This window comes from Varroa destructor, unplaced genomic scaffold (genome assembly GCF_002443255.2).
Source record: "Varroa destructor unplaced genomic scaffold, Vdes_3.0 BEIS01000001.1, whole genome shotgun sequence".
Lineage (NCBI taxonomy): Eukaryota > Metazoa > Arthropoda > Arachnida > Mesostigmata > Varroidae > Varroa > Varroa destructor.
In genome coordinates this window covers 53421500-53438442 of record NW_019211454.1, presented here as the reverse complement: position 1 = coordinate 53438442, position 16943 = coordinate 53421500, and the positions used below count along the sequence as shown (strand labels likewise).

General features: G+C 46.2%; 3 protein-coding genes across 5 annotated transcripts in view; 1 reads left to right on the top strand and 2 right to left on the bottom strand.

The window, feature by feature from the left end:
* Positions 1 to 16943, bottom strand: part of LOC111249103 (uncharacterized) — a 269871-nt gene that overhangs the window by 68290 nt on the left and 184638 nt on the right. The window lies entirely within an intron of this gene.
* The window catches only part of LOC111249512 (uncharacterized), a 202180-nt gene that overhangs the window by 178289 nt on the left and 6948 nt on the right, over positions 1 to 16943 (top strand). The gene's annotated exons all lie outside the window — the stretch shown is intronic.
* Positions 14526 to 16943, bottom strand: part of LOC147758813 (uncharacterized) — a 156166-nt gene continuing 153748 nt past the window's right edge. For both annotated transcript variants that reach the window (XM_086977598.1, XM_086977599.1), the window contains 2 exons: positions 16467 to 16777; positions 14526 to 15987 (listed from right to left, as the gene is read on the bottom strand). In XM_086977598.1, the coding sequence (XP_086833724.1) occupies positions 15761 to 15987; positions 16467 to 16777 (538 nt within the window). In that variant the 3' untranslated portion in view covers positions 14526 to 15760. The remainder of the gene's footprint in view (positions 15988 to 16466; positions 16778 to 16943) is intronic.

The window sequence follows — 16943 nt, the reverse complement described above, 5'->3', positions numbered from 1 at the left end:
CGAGTGCAGCTTTCACTGTTTCGATTCTATTGCTTTTTCTAAACTTGTCAGAAACGAAAGTAATGAAGCAATGTTAATGTTTCATTTACACGGATACGTGTATATATATATATATATATACGACATAAACGCTGAGCCGAGCTCAAACCGGAAAAATCAACAGCACCCTTCTCTGGAGCAGATATCCCTATAGATGGTCTACTTCTTTTTTCCTTTTTTTCGCAGCAGAAATGGGTCTGTTCACACTTTTACTTTCCCGAAAAATAAGCGGTTACTATTCGACGACCCTCAGCCGCCCGCAATTTCTTCGTATAATGCTATTGCCGTCAGCGACACTCCTGAAAGCGCCGTTCGTCCTGCTGCTGCTTTCGCACTATGGTGCCCATCTCGGACGGCGTCGGTTGAGCTTAGTCCGGATACGACCCGACGGAAGTTTCATTTAAGATTAGACTTATTGCCTCGGTACGAGCTCTCACTATCCTATAACGTTTCCGGCCGGTTTTACCGTCTCACAGAGACTAACTTTTGCGATGTTCTTATAGCGAAACCGGGCGCAATCGCTTGGCAGACGGGGCGCGCCGCTTGACTGAAACTAACTTCCGCCGCTACTGCTGCCGCTGCAATGGTGTCAGCATTAATAGCCCCCCTCAACGTCCGACCAACGGGTCGACACCAGTGAACTCTAATGCAAACGCTATCGCAAACTTACTTCTGAAATCGCTGCCTGCTACTTGACTATAATACACAGCGAATAGCGATCCCGCAGGCACTTCACGCACCCGCGTGACACAGCCATTTTTAAGGGAAATCGGCCGGCTTCCTTGTGTTGTGGTTACCGACACAACACCCGATGATTTTTCCTGCTTTGCTTTGATGCTCTGCTTTGATGGTAAGTAAACATAATTGTTATATATATTTCTTCTATAAAGCCTTGTTTATGCATGTTTACGATAGTTCATATATGTATATATACAGTCTGTCTATAGATAGTTTCTTCAAAAAAGTGATTTGTATGCATTATTTGCGCGGCCTCGCTTACGTTGTGCCTGTTTCCATTCTTCTTAGCTAATCAAATGTGTCCAAGTTTTTCATATAAGGAGTGCCTGTTACTTCTATAGATGAGTAGGCGGGAATGCTAGCTGTTGCAGGCCTTCTGGGGCGACCGGCCGACGTTGTGGGGGCTGCAGCAGCAGCAGTCGTACCAGCAATAACATTGCTGCCGCCAATGTTAAAATCCATAACCCTTTTACCTTCCCTTCCCCGCTTCTATTTTGAACATGTTCACAGACATAAGGCTTGCCACAATAGAAAAAATCGAAACAAAAGGCATTCACGGCTCAAACCCAGCCTCTGGTAGTGCACTTCGATCTGACGTAAAGTCGAGGGACGTCCATCGAGTAAGGCCACCATGGCTTGCCTAACAGTTTGCTGGTAAACAAGTTCAGCAACGGGTGATCGTACAGACAAACTAACCAGAGCCACGTGAAAATAAGACAAAATACTAACCTGTCATAAAAATAACAGTACTGTAAAGGGACAAAAAAAAAAAAAGGAAAATGAGAACATTTTGAAATCCTTTTGAAAATCTTTTTTCTACCCGTTTTATCATGAGCGAGTCGTGGGCGAAGTCCGAGTTAAAAGACTAAGAAAAAACTGTCCCATATTCGTAAAGTGAACAAGGGAATAACGAGCGTAACACGACGTCGCATTGTAGTGAATGCAATTTCGTGCTGCTACTGGCTTCGCTACTTAGTTGGTCGAATCTATGTCTGTTAGCAGCTCATGCGATAACTAAGTACGGGAACTACTCAGAGACGCGGCTGGGAACAGCAAAAAGGCTCGTTTTAGAGGAAAGGGAGGAACGTGTGCAACCAAACTTAACGACGTTGCCGGCAGTTCGCGAACCACTGTCCCGTTTGGAACCGACCTCCTAGATCAAAAGAAGGACTTCGCCAGCGACTGCCTGGCGAACTAGCAGATTGGTCTCGTATTTGGGAGGAAGGTTCTGGGTTGCACGGACGCTGCGGTTGCTGTTGGTGATGGACGCCGGGAGTGGCGCTGGTGACGGTGGTAATATTGGCGGTGAGGTTGGGGCAATGATCTGTAAAGTTGGAATTGGCGCGATTCTCCTTTCTCCGTTTATCTTTGTCACTCTCTTATCCACTTCGATTTTCTCTCTCTCTCACGTCGACTTCTGTTCTTCGGCTAGTGCAGCGTGTTGACTGGCATCGCCGGCGATCTGCGATACGCTGCGGCCGCCATCACAGCCTCTGGCTTTCGAGGAAAAGTTGTAGGCGGCGTGCGGTCCCTTTCAGCGACTCCGTGGTGACAGCGGAGGCTCGGGGAGCACTGGTGGCACTGCCTTCCGTTATCCACTTGACTCCCCACCTCGTTCACTCGCCTGCCCTCTTTTCGCATAAGGGGTGATCGGCCAAAGCATCAGGAGTTCCGAACGACCAGGGAGACAACTTTGAATTAGAGTTAAGGCAAAACGGATTTTGGCAAGCAAAAAGGCAAGAACGAACAACCATTCTTACGTTGGCGGGAAGAATGAGAGCGGCTGCCATACGAGAAGTTCTTTCTTCTCTCCCAGTCGGCTGCCTTCGACTTGGACTGCCCCTGTTCGGCTTTAGCTGCGGGTATGCTAGTCTGATAGCTTCGGCAGACCTGCGAACGACCGAGCAGGTGGACCTCCTAGCCCTCTCGCCATGCCTATGCCTGAATTACCACCGTCCCACCCTAGTTTGTGTGCCATCGGTTACATGCACACGCTGCAAGCCAACGGTAGCAGCAGCAGCAGCAGCAGCAGCAGCAGCAGCAGCAATAGCAGCCCATACATACCCCATTCGATTTCTGACTCCTCACCTTCCTGTGCCTTAGCCTTCGTTGCCCAACGGAATGGAGTATCGCCAATATATTATTTTTCTTGCCGGTTAGATTCGTTACCATTGCAAACACCAGCTTCGCGACCACGAGCATCAGCGGCAGTCGGATTCAATACAAACAAGTGGCCACTTACTGCTGGATATGGAAGCGAAGGGTCGGTTGTAATTGTACCGAAGTGCTATATCCGGACCAATGACGCCATTACGGTAACTATGTCTACCGAGTGGACATGCCAACGAATGAACGCACGAATCAAGAAAGAAGCGGACAAACGAAGAGGACCAACAAGGACTAGGTGAGGAAGACGAAAACGACAAATAGCAGGGTGTCTTTGCGAGTTTAATAGCAGCGGGAGCATTGTGCGATGAAACTAAAAAACCGGGTAAGCGGAAGGCTGCGGCGAATGATTGGCCGCAGTTAACGCTTCTCAATGGTACAGGCCAGCGGCAGAGTCCTGAAGTCAGTGGTGTTGACCAAGCAGTGGCCACAACAGGATGAACCCCTTTCAGCATTAGTCGTGGTTCTACCTCCCATCCTCTATCTACCGTCTGCATCCAACCTCCCCCGCGAATGTATATCAACACACTTTTGTCGTTGTCGTCGTTACCATTGCAGTCGGTGCCGCCCCTGCCTGAAGCGGAATCACAACTTCCTTTATTCCCATAGTTTTTCTTTTCCTCGGTTGACTTACTGATTCATTGGCCTGTCAGCGCCGTTTAAGCAGAGGAAAGTTGGAGCCCCGCAAGCAAAGCCAGTACCAGCCGCAGCCCCTCTCTGCGAAGTTGACACATTCGTAAGATTCTCAGTCACTCTGCAGCGCAAGCGATCTAGTCGCCTTTCTGGCGAAGCAGCGAGAAACAAGCGAACAGGCGGGCTTGTCGCGGAGTGGTGAAGCAGATCCCATGAAACAACCAGCCACAAAATTACTCTAAAAGCAAAATCTAATTTAGCGGATAGCTGATCTAACATCGCTATACACGGTGCTGAGACTGCAGCTGCTGGTATAAGGGCGGCCATGCCAGTTGACACGACCGCTACCGCTAGTCAAGCTGCTGCCGCTGTTTGTAACGCTGCTATCGTATCTTCTGTTGCTGTTGTTGCGTGAAAAGATTGGCGAAAGCTCTACTTTCTCGTGCGGAGAGGTAGGCCATTAATCTGAGGAGAGCAGTGAGAATAAGTCGACGTCCATGTCAAGCCCAGATCAGATAAGAGATAGCCGCCTGTTGGCAAGCAACTCGAACACATCTGAACCATGGCAGCTAGCACAGCGCGGCTGGGCAGCATCGCAGCACCGCAGTCCCAACAGAACCGAACTTGCAAGCGTAGCGCAGAAGGACTCAACTTCAGCACTATTTGGAAACGTCGTCTTGGATTGCTGCTGTGACTACAATAGCAATGATGTTGACTGAGGCGATATCGTTGAGGGGAACGGGCTCTGAAGAGGTCAATGAGAACGGTCACAGACGCTTAGTCAGGAAGATCAGCGATAAAAGCAGCGGGCGTGCCAGCAGGGCTAGTGAGAGCAGAGTCGTCAGGCGAGGAGACCAGAAGGAGCTAAGGGCGGCAGAATGCAAGCAGGAGAAGACTTCTTGGATAGCTACGACCGCTGCTTGTGCTGCTGCCGCTTCAACAACAGCTAACAGCTCGCCTAGTAGACAGCCAAGCAGATAAGTATTTTGGTGGTATTCAAGCCTCATTTGAAGTCTATCTCGGGTAGATCAATGCGATGTCATTAACAGACTGACCAATCAACCAGCCCCTGTGGCGGCAACGAGTAGAGCCTCGATGTCGGTGGTATTGGTGTTTACAGCCGTGGCGCTGATGGTCGAATGCTAAGACGGAGACAAAGGCTATTCAGAAGAACTAGTACTGGCAAAAAGATAATAAAGAGAGTGAAAGAGAGGGATAGAAGAGGTAATATTACTGACTGCCACCGTTCATTGTTTCTCCGTTCTGGAGAGCCTCCGACACCGCCAAATCTGACTGGCTCATGCCCATGTTTCTCCCTTCTCCGCGCTACAGAGAAGTGCTTACGCGTCGCTTCCGCCTGTCGGATAGTGGAGCTACCAATAGCTAAGTGAGGAACTCAACGACAGTGGTGCCAGTGGTATTAGTTCAAGAGTAAGACAGGACACCTCGATTCGCCAATGAGCCCCAGCGTCTCTCTCTGTTTCACTATCGTTCACTCGTTTGAGGACTGCTTAGTGCTCATTCCCGACGCTTTTCTCTGTCTAGACCCGATCACTGGAGTACGAACTATCGGCTGAGGCGCTCCGCCTCTGCCTGCCTTTGCCCCTACTTGCGCCCGGGCGCGCTACGAGATGAACGCACCGTTGTGCGGCTGCAGAGGGGCCCATCAGTCAGCTTCCACCGCCACATACAAAGCAAAGTCCACGAGGTCAGTGGAGGATCATTCATCGTTCACAATTTCTTTGTCGCTAAAACCAACGGAGCAGCAAAACTAGTGGGACGGCCATGGATAATCGGAACACCGCTTCTGCTTCTTCACGGAGGGTTGACTGGTCGGTGGGGGATTGGTCTGACGATCAGAAGCCGGCCGAGGCAGTAAGGATATATTCAGGGCTGCCACAAGGATTTCGGAACTGAAATTAGGACCTTGAGGAACACAGAGGAAAGCGAGCGTAGGTGAAGCTGTGTTGCAGAGAGCAATAGAGATGAGTGTTTTTAATTGTGCGCCCTTATGTCTCCTGCTGCTGCTGTTTCTTCTTCTTCTTCTAGTGCCGCTGTCGCTTGTGACGCCGACCCTCGCTTTCGCCTGGATTTCCAGCGCATTGCGCATGCTTTACACTCAACAACGCTTATCTTACGCAAGCAAACCACCATCTTTTTTTCTAATTGCTGCCCGACGGGGCGCCATCACCCATTTTTAGTGGCGTGGCCACGGCTCTTCGTATATGCGTATCGCTCGGTCTTTGCTATTGTAACATAGTGCCACTGCAGTCAGAGCAGTAGTGAAGCATGCGTTCCTATCCCCGTACGACCACTCTCTATACGCACAGCATCGTATAGAGTTCTGCCAACGAGCAGCGTCTTATCTGTGTGTCTTTATTTAGCATTATAAGTACGATGTGACGATGTCAGCTTCCTGATTAGAAAATGAAGCAAAGAAGCTAGGACCCTTGGATTGAAAGGCTCTTACTTTTTTTTTTTTACCAAACAAGTAGTTACAACAAGTTTTAAGCAAATCACCTTGCAGTTGAATACAGAATTGATTAATTAGTTGGTTCGTAGACATCGGATTGTGTATGAAAGTACGTTCGAGGGCTATTCAAAGGACGAAAGAAGGATGTTCTATTCTGTTCACTAAGAGGTGAACTCTACTCTACCCGTCGATAACGGACCCTACATTTATAATACAATTCGCCATTAGTTGTTCCTTATTGTACTGTTACGAAGCGGAGTCTAATTGAAGCCATAATCATATTGAAGAGGTGTTAAATGAATGAATGCTATATGTGACTGACCCAATCGAAGATGACCTTATTTGAAACGAGGTCATTTCTTCAAGGAGGTATTATAGCTATATCCTGATTGAGTTGAGATGCTGTTTATTGCTATGTGAACGATAGTGCCATTGAAATATCAGTGTTGTCATTCACGATCGATCCAAGCACCTTCACCAGTCCGCTCACTTCAGACGTGTGTACTTTTGATGATGCACAAATCATCTGTCACTCGAACCTGTTACTAAAGCTAAATGAATAATGAGAGCCATCCTTTTTAAAATACACCTTTACCCTGCCGCATCCTCGACTTCGAACTTTTAGCTTCAATAGATTAGTTCAGATCTTGATCTTTCTTGCAGAAGACTTGACCAATATTATCAGAGTAAACGGTAGCAGACGCCATTGAACGACTGAATGATTCGATGTATTCTTATTCTTGTTTGTATATTAACATAAACATATATCGAATTTACTAAGTGCGGCAAGCTGAATGGCGTAACACTCGTTTCATTGTCTTGTTTACTGCGCATCAATTTGGTAGCACTGATATGAAGAGCAGACCATAATAAATGGATCGCTCAAAACCATAGCATTTTACGGCCTAACCCAGGCGAACGTAGAACGAGAAAAGGCTTGAGACAATCAACGACATTACATAAGATCCGCACGTAATCGTCTAATAGTAATGCAGTAATAACATGTACCCCAGTGGCAACTGGACGGACGATTGTCGTTCAATAGATCTATTCGTATTTTCTAGCAGACATCTCCCACGCGCCGACTCTGGCCTTTATTTCTTCGTCCCTTCGTTCTTTCTATCGTTTCGCTCGTCCAGCTGTACATATACATAAGCATATGTACAGCTGGACGTACACATATACATGTAGAAGAAATCAAGCACTGACCTTCGATGCAGGCAACAGGATCTGCTACTGTAATACCTCTCAAATAGATAACCTTATCTGTGCGATCAACGGGCTAATAGAAATCGGCGAAAACAAAACGGCGGGGGGCTGGAGCAGTCAAAACAACGACAGAAAAAATTTCAGACACGAGTAGGTAGCACTAGCTAAAACACATCTGACCCTGGGGGGTTATTAAATAAACCACTGATCATGTGATCGGCACGCTAATTTTCCATAGTGATATGGCATAATTTAGAAATCAATGGCTTCAGCAAGGGCTGCACGAGCAGTAGCGATAACAGCATAAGCAACAGTTGCCATGCTCGATCTGGCAACGGCTTCACTATCGCGTACTCACCACGCCAATTCGGTGCAAGTTTCCAGACGATGCAGCAGGTCGTGATTAAAATGAACTAGTCTTAGTTTGTGCGGTTGCCTGAATCCGATCTAGGCTTCTGCTAAGCCACGGTTGACCCAGTCGTAAATGTGTCAAATTAGACAAAGCACGCAATCCGTAATCATACGCCTATACGTATAGGCACTTTATGGAGGCTTTCGACTTTTACGATAGACCTATTCGAAAGTAATAGATTTCTCGAATAGAACGAAATACAGCAAGGTGTTATTATCGTTTGACTTACTAGTTTCGATGGCGGCGAACATCATCTCTACTACTAGTACGCTAAGTGGCATGTACAACAATATGAGCGTTTTTCGGAAAGTAGCTATAGATTATTTCTATCAGCGGATAACGCGCAGCTAGTTATTAAATCAAAAGCCCCTTGACCCAATTAAAGCAGTGTCGTATTCACAGGATGCTTTCGTGTTTAAGATTATCATACCGTTTGACGTTTGTATTAGGCAGGGTACAATCAAACATATGCATAACATTGCATTGTGAATAGGAAGTTAGCTATGGCTTGTAGCACTATTGACATAACATGTTATTTTGAAAAAATACCATCATGGCTCCCAATTGTAAAACGCCTCTTGGACGACACCTATTCTTCGTCATAAATATGTGAGGAGAAATGTGCTCTCTGCATACATTAGGGGTCGTATATTGTATTTATTCATTCATGGCTAAGGAATGAGATAGAATTTTTCCATATCTTCCATATGAGTATTTCCGAAGACACGCTTCAAAACCAGGGCAATTTGACGGTAGGGTGTCAAGGACTCGTGTTTGATAATCATATAACACACGTCCTTGTTAGGCACACGGCCTAAGTGGCCGCGTCACATTTTAACTTACGATATATTGATCGTTTCATACTTGACAGTGTGATAATTCAAACCAGTGAACATTCGCCATTTGAGGCCTCTCGTAGCATCAGTTTACCATATGAGGGCATTGTCGTCTCAGAGAGAAAGAGAGTAAAACAGGAAGAGCGCGAAACAGGGAAAACCACGCAGTACGGTACCAGGCCATCGTGAGCAGAGGAGCCTGTTCGTTCAAACCGCAAAGTTCTTCTGGCCGGAGGGCCACGGAATTCCCGCGGGAGAAAAGAGCATGTCACGACGTTCTAGAGCGTGTCGTGGGGGATATAATAGACGCGAGACACAGGCAAGCGGATGGCGGGGAGCGGTCGCTTCAGGATGGAAGCCATTCTGAATAGCAGGACCGCTGTGTTTCGTAGCCCTCTAGGGCCATGAAAGAAGGGACATAAAGACAACCTCGCAATGAAAACCACGTACGCACATCCTGCGGCGGCCGCCCGCTTGCCTGTTTGCCGGCGTGACCACGCATGATGACGCATTGCAGGGCAGACCTGCGCTCTTTGAGCAGGACGTCGGTATAAGGAGACAACCAACGACAACAAGGCAAAATGCTAGCTCGACGCCGACTTGAAACAGTCGCCGAATCTCTTCTCTCAGCGGGTGAAGCCTTCTCTAAATGCTAGCGTTGCTTAAGCAAGCCGTCAGAACGACGCCTTTAAAATATAGCCATGAAAACACCAACTATGGCCGGATGATGGCCCATGGCGGCGGTAGCACCAGCCTCTAAACATCGCTTTTCGCAGAACAAACCAAGGATGGGTCAAAAGCAGCCGAAGGGTGCGACCCAGTTGAGACCTCTGCCATTTCTGCAGGATGTGTCTAATTACTCTTTTACATTCTATGGGGTGAGCCGGCCGACCAAAGCACTGTAGTGGACGGGCTGCAGTAGCGGGGGGGGGGGGGGGGGTGACGGTAGCAACAACAGTGGTATGAGTACTGTGCAGCACCAGCAGTATGACAACGACGGTGATAATGATAGAGAATGATGAATCTGAGTTTGTTTGAAACTAGCAACCAAGCCATACTTTTCTAGTCCTTACACTGCGCTATGTTAGTAGTGCCTTTTGAGACTCCACCTCGTCTGACTCTCTCCCCATTCTGCGGTCTTGGCCACCATCTGGCGGCAGCAGCAACAGCAGAGGAGCTAGCAGTGAGTGCTGACGACTTCCATACTTTTAGTCTCGCTTGGAGGCCAACTCTGGCCTGGCTTAGTTGCGCAGGCAGGCATGTCTGGTGAACGTGCTTTCTAACGGGCGTCACCGTGCTGGGTGAACTCAGCCATGCCACGTATGAGAACAGGCAAAATTTGTGGTGGGTCAACATGCTTACAAGTTAATGAGGCTTAAGGATCGCAGACGATGCGACTAACGTTACTGCTGCCTACCGTCCAGTTGGCCTCAACTACTGCAGCGCTGCCCTAAACCGCTTCGCTTCTTTCTTTACCAAGTATCCATTGTTATCCAACAGCAGGCAAGGTTAAATCTGCCACTGCAACTACTAGTTCCACCAGCTGCCCAGCGGGCAAAACCAGCAATGCAATAATGGTCACAACTCCAATAGCAGCGGCAAGAAGAAAAACCCGACATTAGCTTTAGGGCTGCCACCGTTGCTACTTCACGAAGTCGGAGCGGTGGACAACAGACATACTTCGACTGTGCTCAAGCCATGCAAATGCAGATCTATGCTGTACTCTTTGAGGAAGTAGTTCTTTGCATTGCCTACCGCCTTTTATGGATCACCATTGTAATGGCCCCTAAACCGCCGGCTTTTTTTGACCAAGACGAGGAAAGCAATGAGAAAAACAAAGAACGTCTGTCTCTCCCCGCTTGATATAGCAATATTAAGGGCGCGTGCGTGCACCGGCCTGTCGTTCGTCGTTACTTAATGATGAATTGCTTTTGAGCAAACAGGGGTCAGCGGTAACAGCAGTGGCCACGGCGGAAAAAATATATTATGCTGATAGCTGAGCGATTTTATAATACGGCGTACATCTTGTTTGGCATGCGCCACCCTGATGGTTTAGTTTGACATCACCCTTGCAGAAAGCGATATAATTCCTTTTTCTTAATAATGATAGGTCGGTCAGTTGATTTTTGTCTGTGCATGCAAACAGTACTAATGTATAAATGTGCATGCCTGTGTATGTATTTACAGGGACGGAAATGAGACAAGAGTGGGCTTAATTTCATGGCCTCAAGAATCGTCCACTCGTAGTAGGTGTTTCCATTTTGAATTGTCTAATCGATTTGGCGAGGCATCTAGTATCCCGGGGTAAAGGTTCTCTCAGTTCTCTCACTTAATCCCGTCATTTCTTTGCTCCGTCTCAGCTACTATTTCTTTTCTGGTATATCCAATCTCGCCGCTGACCACTCTATCGTTCTTCATAGTAATCTTGTCGAACTATCTTTCAGCTTTGCAGGGACCTCTGTTCTCGCCAGCAGCTAGCTAGAACAGAGCAAAACAGGAATCGACTTTGCCAAATAATAATAATAATAGAAAGTCGTTCAAACAGGCTGACCGTTTGCCACCACTTATTAGAGCTATACAACCCACGACTTTTGTAAGGAACCTTGTCGAACGAGTGGTGAAAGTAGTCGGTGAAAACGAGAAAGAATGCTACCAATCCAGTGGTTCACTGCTCATCGTCCGAACTTGGGCGTCATCTTCGTCGCCGAATACGCGGATCTCACTGTGCTACAGACAATAGCAGCAGTAAAACCAGCTGAGGGCAGCAGCACTTCTGTGGCCCCGTTCAGCAGTTTTGGTTTGTGGCGTTTCTGTTCCGCTCGTAGTCATTAGATATCGGAGAAATGATCGAAGCCGAACTCTTTACAGCGATTCACCGGCTTTCGCCGCCGCCGCTGCTTATGCAGTATGTGGCGTCCAATGTAAGAACAAGTAAACGAACGTTCGTCTGCTCATTCTTTCGTCTACTTACGGTAACAGCCTCCAGGGAAGACGTAGTGTTAGGGGGTAAAGGGAGAAGAGGCATGCCACGGCTAACCAAATCGAATCTTGCGTTGCAGCAAGCTGGTAATTGTTAGTAGTTGGTGACAATTGAGCCATAGCCCTCCCCCTCGATGAAGTTCCCAATACTTGCAACTTGAAAGGCGTATCGACTGTGTGGGGTGGTAAATGTTGGGCTGTATCTGCTTGTGCCTGTACCCCCCACCTTCTACGGGTATATGGTGTAACAGTGTGTGTCGATGCGTATGTGTAGGTTCCCTGTGTCAGTGTTGTTGCGAGCTTCGTGGCCGCTCTCTCGTGCCCGCTGCTACCGCCGCCGCCAAAGAGCGGAAGCATTTCTGCCGGAAAAACGGCCGGATGAGGGTGTGAACGGTGGCTTCCGGTGAACGAAACGATGAGCTCACCACTATTAGCACTAGCAGCACTAGCAATAGGGGCTCTGTCTCAACCCGGCGCGACTTGACAGGCACTTCCTTGAACGGGGGCTTTAGGGCGACGTAAGGGAAAGTCATGGGGTTACCGATTATAGGGAACATTTTGCGACAAGGCGATGTAGCCGTCGATGTTGCTGCGGCGGCGGTAGGCCGTAAGCAGTTGCTCGGTTAGAAAAGAGATAAAAAGGCCTTGGCCAGCTCATCGGTCGGTGGCAGCAGGCAGCGCCGCGTATCGAATGTCAAACAGTAGAAAAGACGATCAAAAGCTGAGGAAACACCGACCATATGACAACGTAGCTAGGCAAGGAAGAGCGAAAAGGAGAGTACGAGGTTCTAGCGCGAGCTTGAAAGCCATGGCGGTAGCCGAAATAGCTGCTCAAAGGTGACAGTATAAAGAAGAAATAGTCCAACGAGTAGAATTCCGGCCGCGTTGCAAAGTTGTGAGAAAACTTCGGAAGAGCAGAAAGAATCGTTTCTTTTAGTAGACGAAGGGCGTTAGATAACGCGTGTCCTTTTTGTCGTCCCCTTACCCCTTGCCACGTGAATAGGCAGATGGATGAACCAGGGCCTAGACGAAGCACTCAAGAGGACGGAGAAAACATGAATCGTTAAGCTCGCAAATACGGATAAACGAGCATGCATGAAACGGTGAGGTACCACAATAAGGTTTAAGTACGTATGTACCCCATGGCGAATGCACAGCCCAACTAACTGGAGAGTTGCGTATGTACACGGGTGCGGTGGCACATACGCACGATCTGCACGTACAGCGAGCGTGCTGGACCAGGCTGCGTCGGCCGGTCAGTTTCGACTGGCGATGAGTGCAGGTGTCAAGGCAAGCAGACCGGACATTCGCAGAAGCGTGGAAAATCAACAGAAGAACGGCAACGGAATATTGATAAATCATCGACAACTACACCCAATGTACATGTACACACGGTAGGTCGGCACACAGAGACAAGAAAATTTTCTGCACATGCTTAGCTATACCCGCCAGTGAAAGGCTGGGCTTTCGAAACGTGGCCATTTGTCATGAATACGATTGAAAAAACCGCTGCGATGTAACCAAATTGTAATACGTGTTGTCGCCGGAAGGCTTAAACCGCATTCCGAAGAATACTGCTAATCCATATTTGAAGGCGATAACAAAGCGGCGCGGCTAGAAAATATGCGTAACTAAATACGTATTATTCACGCTGATAACTGGATTCAATAGATGAAAATTAAAGTTACCAAGAAAGGGCAAGTTGAAAAGAATTATTGGATATTCCGGGCTGTATGAACCCTGAAACGAACTTTTCTGTAATGTTACGATTGGATATGCTATGATTTGCCTAACGGAAAGCATGCGTTAATGTCTTGCGGTATTCGATATTTTATACAATATTTCTACTTCGTATCGATGGTTTTTCACAGATTGAAGCACAATCGCAGTTTTGTTACAGTTTTACATACACTTTGCACAGGCTCGCCAATGTCCTTGTCTCATTATATAAGGTGCTTTACCCGCATGGACCAGTAGGATCATATTGGCACATTTGTACGTCTCATATAATACTTGCACCCACTAGCTGTCAACAGTTGGACAAACTTCCCCAAATGTATAGCTGTTACATAACACCATCTCGGACAGCTAACACGGAAGGCACTGAAACATCCAATCGCACATCCTGATAGCATCGGAAGGAAGGTCGATATATGAGAGCCAGATAGGACGATGGTGGCTGCCTGATAACGTGGTCTGATAGGCATCGTGACGAATCGTGCCGAACTCCAGTAGAAATCAACAAGAACAGCAGCAGCAGCAGCATCAGCGTAAAAAGAAAATATGAAGATTGTTGATAGACAGGCGATAGACAGATTGCTACTGCCTATGTAGTTTTCGTGTACTCACCCGCTCGACGTTGGGCAGGCTCCACGTAATGGACATTGACAGTCCCGAGAGTCGAGAACAGCCGGTAAACCAAGCTACCGAGCAACTACCTAATACCGTTACTCAAACTACTCAAGCAGTGACGAGATGCATTAGCACATGCTATGCTTTTCCTCTAATTATATTATCCTTGTGGGGAATGAGAGAATATCAACGCCGTTATGGTGGTGCGCACAATTCACTAGAATGGGAATCTTTCCCTCATACTAAACACAACCAAAACAGAGATAAATAGTACATAATAATAATCAATTACAGTGAATGTCTTCTCAAATGTAGTGTAGAAATGGGGAGAGTTGAGTAAGACATCAGTATTCCGTTGCGAGCAAAAAAGGTTTCCCGTTAAGCAGAAACTACGTTAATAAGTGAGATAAGTTGCTCCAACTATAAGTTTACTTGCTCCCCAAGTTTAAATTCATTTTTCCTATTCGACCTGAATATATTTGACCCTAAGCCTGCTTTCATACTCGTCCCGCCGTATATGGCGACCATTTAGATCACATGTTCTCACTTCCCTTAATAGGACGCGTTTAAGTGTGTAGACAAAAGCTGTATAAATACGATATGTAAATAGAGCGTAACCCTTGCGCTTCTTCCTCCTCTTGCCAACCTTACCTAAAAAAGCAGGACCTAGAAAGGATTCTATAACAACTCTACTTACATACATTTTGAATTATTTATTATTAATGTAAGCAATACGTACAGTCTAATAGCACTCTTTGTCTTCTGGATTGCAGTTTCCATGAATACGATCGAATACGGTCAAGGGCTAGGTCTGCTAACCATGAACGTCTGGCTCGGACATAGGGAACGTCTGATTTGTATATTTCGTTCACGCTCGATCGAACGCACATGGCTGCAGTTAAACGTGTTACATATGCGACGTTGGAGGATCAATTGCTGTTATTAGCACTATAGTAGTTGGTCCGATTGAAAGGCCCTGGCTCTGACTCCAGATACGTTGGATAAGAACGAAAAACGTGTCTATTCGGTGTAAGAAAGAAAGTTAACTTAAGGCTCAAGTTTGATCCCTGAAAAGTTTCCAGTGACAATATACTAGTGATCATCATAATAACACGAGGCATTGTATATATATATATATATACGAGTATTTCTTGAGGTGCATGTAACTATTCAATCTTGAAGCTGGTTAGACGGTCTTCATGTTATTGTGGCTATTGTCATACGGCTTTTCATTATTACGCCAACAGCCTGGATCGCCTCCATAGATTCTTCAGAATTAGTCCTGCACGTTCAATTTTCGTTAGTGTATTATTGCTTGGGCCCGCATCAAAAGCAGGGTATAGCTATAGCGGCCAGATTGGAATACCTATCGTGAGAGCGCCATCGTCTGCGCCCATAATTACCTATGGCTCTGAATGTTCATTGCCAGAGATCGTTCTTGACTCATGTCAATGAACTTATTCGAAGATCCTTGTTAGTGGATGGCACACCGGGGGCATGTGATTAAAGTCGAATTATCCGTTCAAGCACACAGCACAGATATAGGAACACCGAAAAAATGAACCACTGGATCGATGAATAGAATAAAGCGTTTTCTTTTTTTTTTTTTAGGTGCTGGCTCGTAAGCCTAAACTTATGTGTGTTTGCTTGATACTTCTTGGCTTGGCCAGTTTTCATTCGTTTCTCCACGAGTACACATATTGATTCTATTGATTATACATTCAGCGCGTGGATTTATTAATCCTGTTTAGTATTTTATTTTTTGAACATGTTAAAAATGTGAGTTTCTTTTTTATCAAAAAATTGTATAAGAATAGTAGCGATCGTATCAAATTTATAAAATTTTGTCAAAAGTGGATTTAACAACAATACTGCATTAGAATTATCTTCTCAATCAGTTGTTTACCTTTATAACGTTAACATTTATAGTCGAACGGTAACGAACTCGTCGGCGGGAGTAGTTGTGTTTAAACCCGTTTCGTCGATACCGGTAAGAGTAAGCTCGCTCTTAGTTGCACGTAACAATCTCGCCGAAGACACCTCGGTGGGTACCCGTTCAGAGGAATCAGTTAACTTGATTTCCGATTCAAGACCCAGTGCCACCATTACGCAGCTATAGTAATACCAATATTTTAATCTGAACAGCCAGGCTAAATGAAGCAAAGCAAATAAAACTTTTGGTCGGTATCAACATAGGACACATTTTTAGAATAGGTGATAATATATTCATCATTGAACTGACATACCGGACAATCGTTGCTGTTTTTACCATGTTAGCTTTATTTTTTCTTAGAAGACATCGTGCTGTCCTTGGAGTCGTTTTACTCAAAAGACGCAGCAAGAGCAAATCATTTCTCCTGACCCCATCATCTATGTATAGGGCATATTAACTAGGTAATGAATACCATTGATAAAAGCAAAGAATAATCGGCTTTTTTAGCGTCACCGTTTTTTCTCACACAAACTTTACCAACCGGTGCATGTTAATGATCCACACTTTTACAATTCACATGGTATAGCGAACTAATTGATAAAGTTACACAAAATCGTTCGTACATTAGTACTTCTTAAGTACAACTTCAAGCATCTGTATTAAATCCTCTTATTAAAATCGTATCATAATACTCACCACCTAAAAATGCCGTCATAAATACGAGCGGGAACAGTGTCCACAGCGAAGTTAGTGGTATCAATACTGATGGGTGATGTTCCGTAGCGTCGCCAAAAAGGCTGGTAAGATTAAAATCATCACCTTTCGAATTGACAAGACTTGCCACCGTTATCGTTGAATCGTCCGTTTGAACATCGCGAACGACGTCTACCGCAGACCGAACTGATGTGGTCATATCTACGTGCGGGAACGTAGTTGTCGAAATCCACTCGGTTGGATCTACGTATGTTGTCATTGTTCCATCGAAATAGTCCACTGCGCCTGACATTCTACAAGGGGTTGCACACGTGTTTATCTCTGATCACGAGCAATGTACCTCTATTTCGGTGCGTCAGTCAGCTAAGCCACCGCAAGAAGCTAATTAATGGTTAGCTGATGGAGCGAATAAGTCAATACACCTATTTTAGCCAGAGAAAGACAACAAAACACAGACAC